The following is an 18,515-nucleotide window of genomic DNA, read 5'->3' on the forward strand; positions in this document are numbered from 1 at the left end:
AAAAAATATAAAAATCGGGTATACTTCAAGGTGAAACAACAACGTCATCCAGGTCTTGGTTATTTTCTCCCATTATTTCTCACTACCATTCATAGCATCAACTTCACTCCAAGGATGATTTCCCTGGTCGTTGTAAGATGTCTGCTGGTACAGTTACGGCACCTGCTTTCTTGTTCATATTCAGTCAAAGAGTAATTCTCAGTGTAGGATAATTTATCTTACCTTCAGCTGATTGGCTGCCATACACCACATGACCAGTTTTGGCCCCCAGTAGCAGTTGCCATGGAGATGCCTTGGGCAGATGGGCTTCTGGTGAGGTCTCTACACTAATCATTGCAGAAGGAGGTGGTACCAGGACTTAGACTAGAAGTCACCTGGCCTAAGCAAAATTGTAATTCACTAAGAGGAAAAGGGAATAGAGCTTTTTAGACCAATAATAGTGAAGCCTTCAATTGAGAAAAATCAGTTTAATATTTCAACTACATTTTAACTCTTCATTAAGTAAATGTAACATGACTTGGAAATTTGAGGTGTTCACAGGAGAACTATCTACTAGCAATAATTACTTATATTTGGAAATAAATCCTAATGTCAGTATGGGTATGTAATTGAGTGGTTTTCTGATTAACATAGCTTTTTAGTCATATCTTTAAAAATATCAAGAAAAAAGTTCAATTTGAAACAACATCAATATTTTTATAGCTTAACTCATGAGTGTTTTCAAATGCTTTTTACAAGTAAAGTTGTAAGGTAAATATTGTACTTTCTTGTATAGCTTTATTTATATCTGTCACTGTCAATGGTTTTTAAGGGGTATCTGTTATCGGCAAGTTAGTTGAGTTGTTGCCATGTCATTTTTACGTCTGAGAGATTTGTTCGTTGTACCTCAGGATCATTGTTATGCACATGAAATATTGGTGAAGTAGAGACAAAAAACACTGGAACATATTGAGCTTCGAATGTGTTTTAAATCAAAGTAAAAATAAATAAAGTTACAATTTTACCCAGTTGGAGTTAGGGAGACCCACTTTGAAAAATAGTTTGACTCTTTTTCCTTTTCATGAAAATGCTCTCTTTTGAGTAATGAAAATAGAACCGTGCCTAAAGAAGAGAATAGTACTGTACCTAGAGAGCTATCTGTTTTACTGCTACCAGATGAAGTCTTGCAGCAGTTTACTCATTTCAGGAAACCTGGTGGGCAGGGTGACCTTGTCCATCATCGCAAGTGGTTTTGCTTATGAAAGGAATGAAACTCACTTTTTTCTTTCCTTTTTTTTTTTAACAGGCATTGCAGCCTCATTTGCTGTCAAGCTTTTTAAAGCATGGATGGCAGAAAAAGATGCCAACTCTGTTACCTCTTCTTTGAGAAAAGCCAACTTAGACAAGAGGCTGCTTGTAAGTGCTGTCTAGACAAGGGTTGTATGCTTGATGCTTCGGTTGTGGCTTTGATGAGGCGTGACTGAAATGCTTGGGTCTGTGTTAAATTGGAACATGGCTCCTTTTATTTCTGTATATTCGGCAGATTGGAATGAATTCCATCTTAATCTTTATAAATAAATGAAATAATAAAATGAAAGAGTCATAGGGACTACTGAGACTTTCAAATTTGGTCGTTTGTGGAGATTGAGTTAACATTTATCAGAATTAACACTTTATTTTATAACTAGTAACTCTATAGATTTAAAGTTGTAATATTAAAAAGTCCCATCACTCCCACCTAATTAAACATTTATGTGTTAGTTTAGAAATGGATGACACTGATCTCATGTAGTTGTTAATTTGTTAACAAAATAAAGAGTTTAAACAGGATTCCTTGTTTATACCAAAATACCTTGGAAATACTTAGGTATTTAAGAAAGCAGATAAGTTTATTGTGGTTGATTTGAAGCTCCCATGATCACAGTTGTTTGATTATATTTTTATTTCTCTATCTTTATGTTTTTCCCCCCCAAAAAAGCAAGAGAAATATTTTGTTCTTATATTTCTATCTGCTCCCTACAATTTCCTTCTGCTGGAAGCAATAGCTATGCAGATGACAGAGATTTCTCCAAGTGACAGTGCTTTTACAAACTAGGACAAAGTCTAAAACTGAAAGACACCCTTGCCATCTTCTCTTCACCTGGTCTCTCTGTTTTTCACTTCCAAGGTGTTCCAGTGTGCACAGGTATCTGTCAGTCCGTAGGGTAATTCTAAACGTGGGCTCTTCCCCTCAGGAAACCCAAGAAAAATTTAACTGTAAATGCTTTTACTTTCAATCACTTAAAATTCCTTTGTCTCTTGAAGCTTACCTTATAATAGCCCTTTTGGGTCTTTAAAGTCTTCAGAATACAATGAAGAAGAAAAAAGGTGTAGAATCTAGTTAATTTCTGCCACTGATAATAATTTTGTTTGAGTGCCTATTCTGTACCAGCGTGGTCCTAGAAGCTGAAGAGGCAGGGGAGAACAGGATAAAAAGGTTCCCTGCCTTCAAGAACCCACTTTCTCGTGAACTTAGGGTAGATCCTTGTATACCGAAGGAGAAATCGTAAGTGACTAGGTGGGCTTAGCAGGGCGGAAGTTCATGTGAAGGCAACATATTCTTGTCCCTGAGTCTACAGATCAGCTGTATCTGGGCCAGGTCCCCCTGTGATCCATACACCTTTTCATTCTGAGCCCCAGCCTGCAGGAGCACCTGCCATGTGGGCCAAGGCAAAGGACAGGAACACAGGAGACAGAAGTGAATCCCTGCAGTGCAGTAAAAGCTCATCTCCTACTGGCCAAAAGAAGTCAGAGTGAAGCGTGGCCGGGGGGAGGGGGGTGGGGGTCATTTTATCCTAGCCTGCGGGTTCCACTTCTGGGGACGGACACAGCGAGGAGGGGCTTCTTGAAATACGTATTTAAAAGAGAGGAGGCAAATGATTGGGAACAAATATACCACCCATTACAACTTGCCTCAGAAGCCTCAGTTATTTCTTAAGGCATGGTTCCTTAAAGATGCCAATAAGGCAGAGCTTGGTTAACTTAATTAGGTCATTTCATATTTTTTTTTAAATGTCTTTCCTTTTTTGAAAAATATATCATTTAACTGCTCCTACTAGGTTTCAGTGTCTGCATATATTTTGGGGTTTTAGAAGCACAGGTAGAAGTTTCTACCGGAAACGCTGTAAGCTCAGTGAGGATAGGGCAATCCTCTGTGGACCCTGCTGCCTGATATTTGCTGTAAATGAGTGAGGAACTAGAGGGCCAGTTTCACCATCAAGGAGGAAATTTTTATTTCCTTAGCACAACAAAATTCTCTCTGACTATACTAGTAGATTTTAGGGAAAAAAGCATATCTCAGAGTTTAGCGGTTACCCACTTCTGTAATACAGAAGCAAGAAAAATTTATAGCAACTCTGGAAAGGGGGGTTGGAAGAGAACAGACTGAATCAACCGTTAAAATAGGTAGCTTAATAAAAAGTTAAAAGCACTGTAAGGGAAAAATTAACTGAGGAAGCTCTAAGGAGTGTCAGAGAAGGATGCAGTTTTCAGTGGTGGGGGAAGGACTCTCTGACAAGGTAATATTTGTGTAAACACTTGAAGGAGGTGAGGAGTGAGCTATCTCGATATCTCCAGGAAGAGTTTTCTGGGCAAAGGAACAGAATGCAGAGGCTTTGGGGCATGGCGTGCTGGGGACAGAAAAAGGGAGAGTGTTTGGTTAAGAGCGACAATGTAGATCAGCTCGGTGACGTGGCAGGTCCCCTATCATCTAATAACTTTGGCTTTTATTCTGAGTCAGGTGAAAAGCTTTTGGGAAATTCTCGGCAGAATTGTGCATCATGTGTTTAGGGTAAACGGGATCACTTCGGGTTTGCTTTGGGAATAGACTCAGAAGCCAGAGCAGAGGCAGGGAGACCTTAATCTGATGGATGTTTGTACCTGGATAGGATTTTTCTAACAAACACAAACCATTTTCCAAGCCAGTAAATGTCATGATAGGATTTAGACTGACTTGACTTCAGTTTAATCTGAATAATAATCTTCAATGTATTATATCATTTATAAGCACTTCGGATATCATTCATAAATAAGCCACCAGTAATATGTTTGATGATGTATTTCTCTGAACGTAACTTCAGATCAAACTTTGCAGTCCCATTCTTCCTAAATTGAATATCGAATGCCGGCGTGGAGTAACGGAATAATTATCGGCCATGGGTGTACTCCGTTATGTCCTTAAATATATCTGGCTGCATAATTTGGGTCAAGCTACTTAGCCTTGTTGAGACTTAATTCATCCTCTCTAAAAATTTTTACTTTACGTAATTTTGAGGAAAATGCCCACCACATTTTGGTTCATAGAAGAAACTCAAATTTGTTCCCTGCATCCCAAATTTGGAAGACCTCTCGAATGGGAGAACAGATGTTGTGGCAGAATTTCAGTCTGTTGTGAAATGTTTGCTTTAACATGAGTGTGTATTTAATAGCTGCTCCCACCAACTCTTCTGACATTTTGAAACTTAATAACTCAAGAAGGGAAGTTTTGGGGTGACGATCTAGAGAATATTGAAATTTGAGTCCTGTCATAGAAGGCTTTGGCTCTGTCCCTCTACGTGTTGGCAGACCTATTACAGATTTTTCTACTGAGATTTTTACTGGAGCCATATAGCCATTGGCCATACATGTGCAAATCGAACCACCATAAAAGTTTGGATCTATTTTTTTAGACTGCAGCAGTCTGAAAAATGTGAGAGCTTTGAAAACTGTCTTAATATCTTGGTTGGGTGTTGAAGTCACACAGGATTAGAACATGACTAAGTGTTACTGAGACTCCGCCAAGCTGTGTAAGGTAAAATGGAAATGAGGTAAAAATATGCAAGCAGCCGTGGTGTATTGCTCTCTTCAAAAATTTCCAGCGGAATTATGTAATGAGCCGAAGAGTTTGGTAGGGTGGGTTTAGATTAGATCTTGCTGTGACTTAATTTAGAGCCACCGTCATTAACAGATATGACAAAAATTCTCTTTAGCTCCAAGCTAGTATTAGAATAACAGTAGCATTTTCTCCATGTGAAAAGGTTCTTGAGAGAACAGTCAATGTTTTTGCAATGTTATCTCAAATCATCTCAGTGTTACTAAAACTGACTTTCGTCTATTAACTCATAAGTTGTTATTTGCATTTAATTTAGCAAGTTTTGTGTTCATACATGCTACACTCTGATTAACATGAAAGAAAAAGTAAATAACGGTTCAAAATGGATGAAGCTGGTTTATGTAAGTTGCTTGGCATTTTTTTCACTTTCTCTGTAAAACTGCCTAATTTTAGAAGGTGCTTAGCAAATGCTCAAGAAATAGACCCAAGATTTATTCTTTCGACAGTCGTTCTCTGTTCTTGTGTTCCAAATGTGAGGTATTCTAAGCGCTGTTTTAATATGAAGATCTTGTCCATTATGCTTGCTGACATTTGGATAGTTTTCTGTGTAACAGTCTTTTTTCCTTTTGTCTTTCAGGAGCTGTTTCCGGTTAACAGGCAAAGCGTGGATCATTTTGCTAAATACTTTACCGACGCAGGCCTGAAGGAGCTTTCTGACTTCCTCCGCGTCCAGCAGTCCCTGGGCACCAGGAAGGAACTGCAGAAGGAGCTGCAGGAGCGTCTTTCTCAGGAATGCCCAATCAAGGAGGTGGGAAACCATCCGCTCCTATCACTGCAGAACCCGTGCGTGAGAGAAATAGCGTTGTGTAGCAAAGCTCGAGCTTCCTCAAGGACACCTCCCTTCGTCCACTTCTGTGAACTTCGTGTACTCATGTGTACCATCTAAACTAGCTCAGTGTCAGAGTTTTGACTCGAATCCCCTAGCATGCTCCAGAAATTAATGGTGATTTCCACACAAGTGATTTGTTTTATCAGGCTACCGTAACGAGCCAAATAGTTGATCTGCCAGATAGAGTTGCCATCCACTATCAGTATATGCCATTATAGGTCATTTTTCCATTTCATTGCAGATAATACAATATGGTTAAATATATGGTTAGTGTTTGAAGTCAACACTGGGTGTTTCATGGATCACTGGGTATGAATGTGGAGTCTTTTCTTTTCTTTTCTTTTTCTAAGACAAAAAATTTTGATGGTTTTTGCATTCGTATCCGGGGAAAAGACTGGTTGGGCCAGTGGCTTGTTGGATCGCACTCACAGCAGCTGGGTATCCCTATAAATGTAAATACTACATTTCTTTTATGACGGTAGTTCATAGAGCTATGACTGTATCTTTTAAATTAAAAAAAAAAACTTTAGGGGCGCCTGGGTGGCACAGCGGTTAAGCGTCTGCCTTCGGCTCAGGGCGTGATCCCGGCGTTCTGGGATCGAGCCCCACATCAGGCTCCTCCGCTATGAGCCTGCTTCTTCCTCTCCCACTCCCCCTGCCTGTGTTCCCTCTCTCGCTGGCTGTCTCTATCTCTGTCGAATAAATAAATAAATAAATAAAATCTTTAAAAAAAAAAAAAAAACTTTAACAAATTTTACATGAAAATCCAAAATTAAATGAAGTCCTTTCCTTTTGCCATTTGCTTCCAAGTGCCAAACCCTTAGCACTCTGCATGCTCTAAGCCCCACATGGCACCTTATGTGGTTTGACTGGAGAATTCCAGACCGATGCTATCCAGCAGATGGAGGTGTTGGGACAAAAAATATTTCTAAGTCTCATGGCAGTAAGTTTGGCAATATATTGAGTAACATTTCTCCAAGCAAGAACTTGAACATGATTTTCCATGGAGAAAAAAATAAAAAGAAAAACCAAAAAATGCTGTGATGCTTCTGGATGCAAAGATGTCACCTGTCTTTGCAGTGTTTTTCAGCCAGCTCAGGCACTGGGACTTCCCAGTTCCTTCTATTAAAGGTCACTTAACCGGTTCCTGACCCTCTGCATCCCAGGCCAGGGGGAAAGAAAACAATGTCTTTTCACTAAAGAGGGGGTAGTGGGGAAGAATTGTGCTAGTCACAGAGTAATAGTATACTTGACGTGGATTATGGTGTTTAATCACTTTTGAGGACCTAACCTGTCTTTGTGATTGTATTTCAAAAGGAAAAAAAATTTTCCAAACAAGTTTGATATGAAATACATTAGGCTGGTCAGACCTTTTATTCCGTGCCATCAGATTTGAGGATAAATTTGCATATTTAAGCATGACGTCAGGGGGGAAATCACCTGTCCAGAGCTGCTGCATTGATATGTATCCTATTTAAAAGATTGCCTTTGCACTTTACAGTTTATTCACATGGGGAATGAGGGTCATCAAAAGTAAGCATTAAGGAATAATATTGTGGTGAATGGACTTGTGTAAACCCAAGCCATTATTCATTATGGGGTTTAAAGTTGAGAGTCGGAGATAAAGATTCCCAGCTCCGTTGCCTTCTTTAAACCCCGGAGAATCAAACCAGCTCAAGTAATCAGCTCTGCTGGACCCAGAGGGGTTGCTGCAGATAAAAGAATTACCTCCTAAGAAACAGAGTTTCCCTCTTACTTCCTGTCCCCAGCAGCTCCTGGCCAGAGCCAAACCTATTAATTTTTAGACTAAAAATAAATGTGCTTTGAGAACAAATCATTCTGTTTTTCCTCCCACTTGTAATCTGAGAATACGTACTGGGAAAGGAGGGACTGAGCCGAATATTCATCCAACCAGAGCCTTCTACTAACCAGGCACAGTGAGAGGGAAACGCCCAGCTGCCTGTTACTCTCTGACCCCTTTCTCCATGAAATGTAGGTGGTGCTCTATGTTAAAGAAGAAATGAAGAGGAATGATCTTCCGGAGACAGCAGTGATTGGACTTCTGTGGACCTGTATAATGAACGCCGTTGAATGGAACAAGAAGGAAGAACTGGTTGCAGAGCAAGCCCTTAAGCACCTGAAGGTACAGGGTCAACAGGGAACAGTCTTGGCTGTGGACCAGTTGCAGCTCTTAACCGTATGCATGACACGGGTGTTCTCACTGCAGTTCACCCGGGGTTAGGCCAAAGATTTCCTGGTTTTTGTGATTTGTTGTTGTTGTTGTTTTCAAATTTGCCACTACCTAAAATGTCTCAGATGTGAGGGCCTGTGAAATATATTGAAGGGTAAGTTCTTACTAAATACAATGTTGGGTGCACTTGGGTGGCTCAGTCAGTGAAGCGTCTGCCTTCAGCTCAGGTCATGATCTCAGGGTCCTGCGGTCGAGTCCCGTGTCAGGCTCCGTGTTCAGCAGGGAATCTGCTTCTCCCTCTCTGTCTGCCCTTCCCCTGCTCATAGCCTCTCTCTCAAATCAATTAAAACATCTTTAAAAAAAATAAACACAATGTCAGACAATTCACAGACTAATCGTATATTCAGTATTTAAAGTTAAAAAGAAGTATGGTCTAACTTGGTTTTTTTTCTTTCTACATGGCAAAAATTCTTGGTAATATTTTTGTTTAAGTAGACTACAGATTGGTATTAGAATCTGAGTGGTGGAAGAAATCAACTCATTGTGTAAATTGCATTTTTTTGTGCATGGATACATGTTTTTGCTTTTAAGTGTCTTCTCCCTATAAAACTGTATGAAGATGAGTGAAAGACTTAGATCCTTCCTACAGAGTTTACATTTGAACTGGTAAGTCAAAGACTACCTAGTAGAAACTAGGCAGACTGTAAATTAAAGATAACTCTCGGTGTTCAGAAGAGAGCAGTGATGGGAGACGCCTGGGCGACCCAGTTGGTTAAGCGTTTGCCTTTGGCTCAAGTCATGATCCCAGGGTCCTGGGATCGAGTTCCGCATCGGGCTCCTTGCTCGGCGGGGAGCCTGCTTCTCCCTCTGCCTAATGCTCCCCCTGCTTGTGTGTGCTCTCTCTCTCTCTCTCTGTGACAAATAAATAAAATCTTTAAAAAACCCAAAAAACAAAAACAGTAGTGAGTACAATCTGCAGATTAAGTAGATCTGGGAGGGCTTCTTGGAGGAGATTTGTGTTGAACTGAGTTAAGTCTTAAGAGAAAACAGTGGCTATACATCAGTGACTAAAAACAAAGGACAATTAGGACAAAGAGGGAAAGGGAGAAGCAGACTCCCCACTGAGCAGGGAGCCCACTGTGGGGCTCAATCCCAGGACTCTGAGATCATGACCCAAGCTGAAGGCAGACGCTTAACCGACTGAGCCACCCAGACCCCCTCTACCTTCTTTTCATAGTGCCCATTAGACAGACGTAGTAACATCACCTTTAATAAAGTCAGAATTTCATATTTGTTCTCTTCAAGTGGGTACAGTGAGAGAAATCTGATAAGATGCTAGGATAAAAAATTAATTTTGATTGGACACAATGTTATGATAATAATAAGATAGTCCTAAAAGTGAATGCTTTCTAAGCACGTCTCCAGATTTCTGCTGTGATTCAAGTATTGTTGGCCCTGTACCTCCCATGAAAATTAATGGTTGGTTTTACTCCCCACTTCTGTTCCAGCAATACGCTCCACTGCTGGCTGTGTTCAGCTCCCAAGGCCAGTCAGAGCTGATCCTCCTCCAGAAGGTTCAAGAATATTGTTACGACAACATCCATTTCATGAAAGCTTTTCAGAAGATCGTGGTTCTCTTTTATAAAGGTATCTCTCCATGTGCCTCTACCACTATGTTTCCATGGTGTATTGAAGTTCTTTAAGGCCCAGCGCAGGGGGTAAGGCAGAGGGGGACGTTGGAGTTCATGCTAATTTTTGCAAGTTTTAGTGAGGCAGCCATATTATGTGAAGAGAGAAAGTGCAAATACCATATATGCATGATTAGGCCCCTGGGCACGTTGCCAGAAGACTGGCGATAAACCGGTTATTATTTTCAATGGGGAAGGATGGTGAAAAAGACTGTAATAACAAAAAGTAATTAGGTCTGCTTTGGAATTGTAAGGATTAGCTCTAATAACAATGACTACCAAAGGCTGCCTGTAGTATATTCAGACCTCAGGTGCTATAAAGCTGACTAAAATTACTGAAATAATTAGCTTTTTACTTTGTATTTTAATTATTTGGCCCAACCATTCTCCTGTTTTTCAAGGAAATGACTATTTTTAGATTTTTCACTTTACTGTCTTTTCATTGTATTTGTAAGGATTAGGTTGTCATGACAACTGGCACTGCCTTTAAAAAGTGAATGCTATTAGAGTTTTAACTGATCTCGATCTCTATACCTGTAGTATATAAAAAATGATCCTCGACTATTCTTTGGTCTGAGTTCATGCAGTTTTATTGGGGGGGAAGGAGCACTGAAGAAATGATACATTTTGAACATTATAAAATGCTTATTAGAAGGTACTGCAATCTTAAATGGCAATTTAATATTTTTTTAAAAAGTACAAATTAACATCAACCAAATGTTTCTTTTCTTTTTGATGTGTTCTTAAATTTATCTATTTTGAATGATAATTTGGGCATGTGGAGTGTAAAAATTTTTACATTATTGATTAACAGCTATTTTTAAAATGTTCGAGCATCTCACAGTTTTAATTGGCTATCCAGATTCTTCAGATGCATAGACCTTGCCCACAGGTGTTTGGGTGATACTTTACTCTCTCAGCCTCAAGGTATTGAGCACAGTTTTTGTATCAGTAGGTGAGCGTGCTGACTGCCAAGTCCCATTTGAAGTTTAGTAATTGGTGTTTTTCTCTGGCCAGATCCAAATGAGGTCCTCTTGGACATGGTCATGAGATAGCAACGTCCTAAAACTAGGGCTTAAAGGACGCCCAACGTGACCCATCAGAACCAAACCTGCAGGTCATATTGCCAACCCACTTGTGGTACCCAGCAGCCAAGAAGGAGGAGCCAAGCCCGCCCAGCCCGTGGCCATTCTGTCCACAGCAGCCATAGCTGACGCCATTGTAAACTGGTAGAGAGACTGTGAGACAGGTTTCACGTGTGCTTCGTGAGTGGCCAGTATTTTCCCCTACAGAAAAGCAAACTGTTATAAACTAGTAGCCTAAGCACACAATTTACTTTGTCACTTAATAGCTAACCCAACCAAACAGTGTCTCTAACCAGATCTTTTTGTAACTGAAATATACTTGTTTCAGCCTCATCGGCAGGAGCACCTCATTTTACTATTGAACTTACTTCACTCACACACACCCACTTTTTGTCGGTAATGGCATCTATTAAAATCCTTTTTCACATTTCTCATTTTAACCATTAATGTCAATGTCCTTCCCCATTGTGCTCCTTACAATAACTACTGACAACAGAACTGGTTGCTTTGAGTTATTTCCTATTCTTCAGCCCCAAATGCTGAAGAACGGTGACCTAATTGGAAAATCACTAAGAAGTGGGTACCGAGAAGAAGCATTAGCTCCTCCCTAAGCCATTGATTAACTAGTTGGTCAATTGTTAAATAATCAAAAGTCAGTCAGGTCTGTGGAAAGTATGAGCAGACCCAAGGGAACACAGGAAGGTGTCAGTCTTATCCTGGCTTAGTTATTTTTGTAAATGAAATCAGGAAACTGTAAAATGGAAACTGAAAATACATCACTGAGAAGTGAAAACTAAATGTTATTTTCCAGGTAATTTCATAATTTCCCATAAAATTATACATATAGTCTGTTTTTCTGAATGAAATAATTACATTTTTTTTTTCTCTTGGAAACATGGAATCCTGAGGAGTGATTTTCCATCCTACTATTAAAAGAGTTTCTATGTTTACCTTCTTACCTTTTTTGGATAGTAGTTTTTTCTTTGACCTAATTTTATCTAACAAACACCTGGGCAACAAGAGATGTACGTTTTTTGTTTTTACAACGACTTGTATGTTCTTTTTTTTTTTAAGATTATATTTATTTATGAGAGAAAACACGAGAGAGCACAAGCAGGGGGAGCAGCAGGCAGAGGGAGGGGGAGAAGCAGGTTCCCACTGAGCAAGAAGCCCAATGCGGGACTTGATCCCAGGACCGTGGGATCATGACCTGAGCTGAAGGCAGACACTTAACGACCTGAGCCACCCAGGCACCCCGGACTTGGATGTTCTTGTTCTGTATTTTATCTGCCTAGAAAGGGGTGACGAACAGTGTGTGTGTGTTAACGCACCCTCTTCCCAGTGCTACTGCGTAGGTGAATCACCCGAGAGCTTGTTAAAACACAGATTCCCTGGGATTCTGGTTCAGAAGGTCCAGGGTTGGGCGCGCAGATTTGCGTTTTAACAGATTTCCAGATGATGCCGTGACTATTGGTCAGGACCAGTGGTCGAAAGGGTTATTGAATGCCAAAGTGACAAATTCTGTGAACTGTGGTAACATATTCCAAGATTATACTTCTCATTAATTCCATGTACACATACACATTCAACAAATATCAAATAGTATCTTGTTTGCTTCTTTTACATTATGTAGTGATGTGGATTCCTTTATTTTATTGTAAGGAACATTTTGTTTTTAAGCAGGTTTTTAAAAATGTAATAGAAATAATTTTTCCTTTCCCATTTTAATCTCTGTTTGTTATGTACACACAGCGTCCCTGTATATCTAGAACTTGAGGATAACAGAAACTTGGGGATATGATGCCTCCTGTCTCCTTGACAAACCTAATTATTTTAAATGAATGCCATTATCAAAAGATTTTTTTTTTTAAACATGTAAATAACAAGGGGATGGAAGTGAATAAAGTATAAATAATAGTGCTTTTCAGGAATGAAAGAAAAAAGTGGAGATTGATATTTTAGTGAAGATTCACTTTCTGTATTAAAATCTAGATTTTATATTTCTATGCAATAGGAAAAATAGTAAGTCATCACTAATTTTCAGACATCACGTTATTTGCTTCGTAAAATAATTTCTCTTCCTTTCTTCCTAAAGCTAAGTACCATATTCTCAACATGCAGATCTGAAAAATACAAAACTCTTTTCTCGAGTACTATCAGTACAATTATGGGTTGTATTGTTTGCAGATATTTCTTAGGTTAAGTTCTGTTCCTCGTGCATATTTTTCTGAAAGAAACTTTCTTTTCTCATCCTAAAAAAACATGAGTAGCCCTCTCACCATATATTCTCAGCATTCTTAAGGTAAATTATTTTTGACTTATGTCCCTGTGTGACATCCCTAAAATAATGAGTTTCTTAAGTTCCCAGTGCACATGGTTTTGGGTTTTTTTTTAAATATATTTTTTAAAGATTTATGTATGTATGTATTTGTTTTAGAGAGAGAGAGGGTGTGCATGCGTGCAAGTACACGAGTGGCGGGAGGGCGGACGGAGAGGGAGAATCTTAGGCCGACTCTGTGCTGAGCGGGGAGCCTGACACAGGGCTCAGTCCCACAATCCTGAGATCATGACCTGAGCCGAAACCAAGAGTGGAACACTTAACCAACTGAGCCACCCAGGCACCCCACAAGTGACATGGTTTTTAACTTAAATATCTAAGTAATGTTCCCTACAGCTTTGCATTCTCAAACCACTTGTACAATATTTTCTCTGTGATCCTCATGAAAACCCAACATTTAAATTATAACTCTGCAAATTGAGAAATATGTATTTTTTCTCATCAAGTTGATGAATTTGTCCATCAGACATTTATCAAATGCATAGTAGGTGGCAGGCCTTCCATTAAATGCCGGAAATGAGATGATGAACAGAATAGTTCCTGGCTTCTTAAATTTCAGAGTGTAGAAAAAAACCAAGGATTACAGTCACCATTTCATTTCTAAAACAAGACTCACACAGAGGGTGATGAGAAGTGATGGAATGTTGGAGGAAAGGCACACAGTATTCAGCCAGACAGAATGGAGCAAAAATATTTTGTAATCTGAGGGAATTCTACATGCACTTGTAGAATGTTTTTCTTACTGTATTTTTACTGATATTCTATATTCCTAGCAGGCATTTCTGGGAGATCCCAACAAACACTGTTGTTCAGTGTTAATGAACTCCTCTCCCCACTTCTCCTTAGTGGGGGAAGAACGTTCTCTCTTTATACCTCAGGAAGTTCTTTCCTCTTTGGAGTAGACTTACCACTAAACAAAAGTTAAGTTTCTTCTTAAACTTTTTGATGTTTGTGCTTTGCCTCTGTAGTTGTCCTGTGTAGTTGCTTCTGTCCCTTCTTTTTTGTCTGTTCCCCAGCACTAGAAATGTGGTCTCGCGGCAAGTATTCATTACTAAATTAGGCTCTTCTAGGAACTCACCTTTGCGGTTTGTCTCGTGTTCTGTGGACAGTGCATCTGATTAGTTTTACCTGATGATTGACCGGCGATTTAGTAATTGCATGGCCTCTTTCAGCCTCTGTGGGGCAGTAAACCACATGAATGAGCTCTCAGTCTTCAGAGGGAAAACCTGAGACAGAGTCACCTGCAAGGGCAGTCTAACTCAGCTTTCCAGCACGAGCATTGTATCACACACGGTTCCTTAAAGGGAGGAGATAAAAGAGCATTTCTCTACTTGTTTGTTGCATTGTAAATTCCATTTGCTTTATAATAATAATAGTTCTATAGTACTTGTGCATAATTTATAAACCAAAAAACATACATATGTTGGGTGTACATGCTCAAAATTGTCTTACTGATAGGGGAGCATGACCAAGACAGTTTGGAAATTAAGTGATCTAAATCACAAGTGTCTCGGGGCGCCTGGGTGGCTCAGTCAGTTAAGCGTCTGCCTTCAGCTCAGGTCATGATCCCAGGGTTCTGGGATCGAGCCCCACGTCGGGCTCCTTGCTCAGCAGGGGAGTCTGCTTCTCCCTCTCCCTCTGATGCTCTCCCTCTCTCTCAAATAAATGAATAAATAACATCTTTTTTTAAATAAGTAAATAAAAAATAAACCACAAGCATCTTAAAAATGTTATGAAGATAAATTATATAAAAAGGACTTTCAAAATCCATATTTCGGCCAATAGGTATTTTTGAAAAATCTGTGTAAAGCAGCCTTGCACAAGAAGTCACTTCCTCGGGCTGTGAAGTATTTACTCCTCCCCTCTGCAAACATGGGCTTTGATGGCAAGTGGCAAGAAAGTTCTTTCATCACTGTGAGTGCAGAGTGGGAGCTGGAAATGGAAGCTGAAAGACTAGAAGCTAATAGTAATTCTATAGGACTCCTAATTATAATTTTTACACCCAGTTCTTATGAATGAGTAAATCCAGGCTTTCTTCTTCCTTTGCAAAATGTAGTGTGTTTATTGATGAAAATAAAGAAAACAGACTTGATATTTTCTAAGACCAGTCGTGTGCATTTTTAGTCAATTCAGTTTCTTCCACTGAATACAAGCCAGTTATTAATTTTCAAAAAACTTCAGGTTTTGGTTATGAAAACATCAGTGATGATTTGAATGAAAGCAATATCAAATTATTTCCCTCATTTTTGTAAGTTAAAATTATATTTTAACTGCAGAAACATCATTAGCATGATTTACCAGCATTAATAATGGATTGGGCGGGCATTGGGGACAATAATGAATTCTTTTTATCTGTTTCCCATCTCATTTCTCACTCTGAAATCCCAAAAGACAATCTATCGGAACATTGGCAACGTACGTAGACAATTACTTTCATATTCCCTCCTATTCGTAACATTAAATAGTCTAAATTAATGGTAACTTGAGGGTTTCATGACACATCTGTGGAATTTAGAATTTAAGATAATGGGTAGTTAATCGATAATGCTTTTTGCTAGAAACCTGTAAGAAGTCTACCTAATGTATCTGTTTTTCTCTTAATGGAGTACAAGGAAAATATTACTCTTGTGATTTGGGATAGTATAGGAAATTCATTACTTAGTGATGGAAAAAATGTAGAATTTTGAGTCATGTATGTATTGGTTCTGTGATACACCCAGATAGCACATCTTTGTATCTAATTGTTAATAGCATTGTTACATTCTACTTACGTGTTTTTATTTGCCTTTTTTTTCTCCTAAAAGAGTAAATACCCTTAAAAGACCAGTCATTTGAGGTTGCTGCTTAATCAAGACGTGTTTGAAGTTGGCAGAACACAGAGTGTTCTGAATTGTTGGAGTTGCTGATTCATTTGCAAAATTATGAAATAACCCACTTTCCTACCAGCAAATTAGCGCTGGGAAAGATTTCCAGGTCCCAGTAGTGACTCACAGATAAGCTCGCAATGTATCATGCCTGATGAGATGTGTATCGTCGTCGTCATCGTCGTCGTCATCACTAAAGTATTTGCTAAACGAACTCCCAAAATACAGCACAGTGCTATATGGAAATGAGCTTGGTTCCTCTCGATAAATTTCGGATATGGATTTCTTTTATAACAGAGCTTTTGATATATAAAGTGATTGCTTTCTATTAAATTAGAAGACATAAAGTTGCTTTAAAAGATGACATTTATGTAGTAACTTTGACATCTTTGATTTGAAATTACAGCTGATGTACTGAGTGAAGAAGCAATATTGAAATGGTACAAAGAAGCACATGTTGCCAAAGGCAAAAGTGTTTTTCTTGACCAGATGAAGAAGTTTGTTGAGTGGCTACAAAACGCCGAAGAAGGTATGGTTCCATTTAACAACTTTGGTGGCCATTTAGCAAACACTTTCTCATTCTAATTTAAGGTATTTACTACCTCTTCAACAGATTTTTCTTGGTTTCCTAAAACTAAAGTTCTTAGGGTGTTTTCTGTATCAAACATCCTGCCTGCAATCTTAGCCTTCCTTTCTGAAATGAAAGCAATGAAAAGTTCTACATGGTGAAAGAAAGAAAGAAAGAAAGAAAGAGAGAGAGAGAGAGAGAGAGAGAAAGAAAGAAAGAAAGAAAGAAAGAAAGAAAGAAAGAGAAAACAAGCCTGTTAAAATATCCACCCTAATGGGGGACAAAGGAATAAATCATCAGCTGTTGTGAAAGGAAAAAAAATCTGGCTTAATTACACATTGTGGGATTCTATAAATTTTTATAGCACCTTAACCAGTTGACTGGCACTTAAAGTGGGAGCGCTAGATGGAAGAATCATGGACGAGAGTGAATCCCACTAAGCCTGAAAAGTTTATTGTAGATGACCGAGAAGAGTAAAAGTCATTAGGGTCTCTAATAATATTTATGAGCATGCTGCATTTTTAGAAAGCCAAAGTTCATTGAAAAGCAAAAAGGAGCCAGAGTTTGCTACTGCCTTCACGTATGACTGTCTTCCCTAGTAAATGCATGCCTATGGCAAAGAAAGTGTCTCTTGGGAGTTGGGCATAGCAGATTAAAACTCTTTCATGACTTTATTTAAAGGAGTCTCTGGGGGCACCTGGCTGGCTCAGTCAGCAGAGCATGAGACTCAGGGTCATGAGTTTGAGTCCCACGTTGGGCATAGAATTTACTTAATAAAAATTTTTAAAAAGGACAGGTGCTGGGGTGGCTCAGTCAGTTAAGCCTCTGACTCCCGGTTTTGTCTCAGGTCATGATCTCATGGGTTGTGAGACCGAGCTCCTGCATCAGGCTCCGCGCTCAGCGGGGGGTCTGCTTGATGATCGTCTCCCTCTCTTTCTCTCTCTCAAAATAAATAAATAATTGTTTTAAATCATTTTTTTAAAGGAATCTCTGAATGAAAACCCTGGCTTTACTCTCTTTTCTCCCTAGAATCTGAATCGGAAGGTGAAGAAAATTAGATGGCTCAAGAAGCACAATGCCTAGGCTACCACACAACACTTTTACTGGGAATGCTGAACCATTTGAGAAGAGAAACCTGGCTTCTGTTTTCACAAAGGAGAAAAAAAAATAGGATAGGCTTCCCTTGTGCAGAGGGGAAATGGTTTTGGTTTTTGTTTTGTTTTTAAATGGAGCCCTGAGGCATCAGCTCTTATACTTGGGACCCTACCTCTCACTCACTATATGCTAACTTAAAGCCATTCAGCCAGGAGTCAAGTAGGTATCTGAAAGTAAATACTCGACAGACTCCTCTTTTTTAGCTGTATTTTTCAGGTACTGTGTGGTGAACGCCCCACTGGTGTCTATTACAGGGCCACTTTGGTAGTTGTGTATCTGCTCGTGTATGTGATTTGACAAACCAGTTTTTTAAAATAAATGGCTTTTTAAAAATCTGGGCTTATATTCTCAGAGCTTTTATTTCTTTAATGCACATGACTTCTTATGCAGGTGACCTTTCATTATTATGCTTTTTTTTCTCCATCCAAAATTGTGAATGGTTACATTTCTTGTCATCTATAGAAACAACCCTGTTTCTTTTGCCCTCAGAAGTGGCGCATTTCACTTGTCTTCATACTGAAATAGAAATCAACCCAAAATATATGCACATTAGCACTAACACCATGAATTGATAGTATTAATAATTATTAGGTTTGTAAATATATAGTTCCACACTTCTCGTGTTTTCGTCACTGCTGTTTCTTCCATTTGGAGGAGAACTAATTGATGTATATATGTAAATAGATCTTTGTTTATATTTATAAGTAGGTGACTTTCGTCTTTAAATTATCTCATCCTCAGTAGTAACAATGAAGCATCTTCTGTTTGCAAAAGCTCATAGTTTCATTTCACAGTTCTTTTTTAACGCTTGAAAAACTTCAGGACCGCACCTGTTGCTATGAGGGCAATGGTTATCTCCAAGACAAACATTTTCTCTAAGAGTTGAAACAAGGAGGCTACATGGCAAAC

At 39.1% G+C, this 18,515-nt stretch overlaps 1 protein-coding gene across 3 annotated transcripts in view; it reads left to right on the top strand.

Annotated features, from left to right (window-relative positions):
* BZW2 (basic leucine zipper and W2 domains 2) overlaps positions 1-17,939 on the top strand; it is a 62,697-nt gene extending 44,758 nt beyond the window's left edge. For 2 of the 3 annotated variants that reach the window (XM_057304544.1, XM_057304545.1), the window contains exons 7-11: positions 1,286-1,395; positions 5,466-5,636; positions 7,714-7,860; positions 9,417-9,555; positions 16,290-17,939. In XM_057304544.1, coding sequence (XP_057160527.1) covers positions 1,286-1,395; positions 5,466-5,636; positions 7,714-7,860; positions 9,417-9,555; positions 16,290-16,468 — 746 coding nt within the window. In that variant the 3' untranslated portion in view covers positions 16,469-17,939. The remainder of the gene's footprint in view (positions 1-1,285; positions 1,396-5,465; positions 5,637-7,713; positions 7,861-9,416; positions 9,556-16,289) is intronic. The other variant, XM_026506948.4, reaches the window with a different exon arrangement.
* The last annotated feature ends 576 nt before the right edge of the window (positions 17,940-18,515 follow it).

This window comes from Ursus arctos, unplaced genomic scaffold, assembly GCF_023065955.2.
Source record: "Ursus arctos isolate Adak ecotype North America unplaced genomic scaffold, UrsArc2.0 scaffold_3, whole genome shotgun sequence".
Classification (NCBI taxonomy): Eukaryota; Metazoa; Chordata; class Mammalia; order Carnivora; family Ursidae; genus Ursus; species Ursus arctos.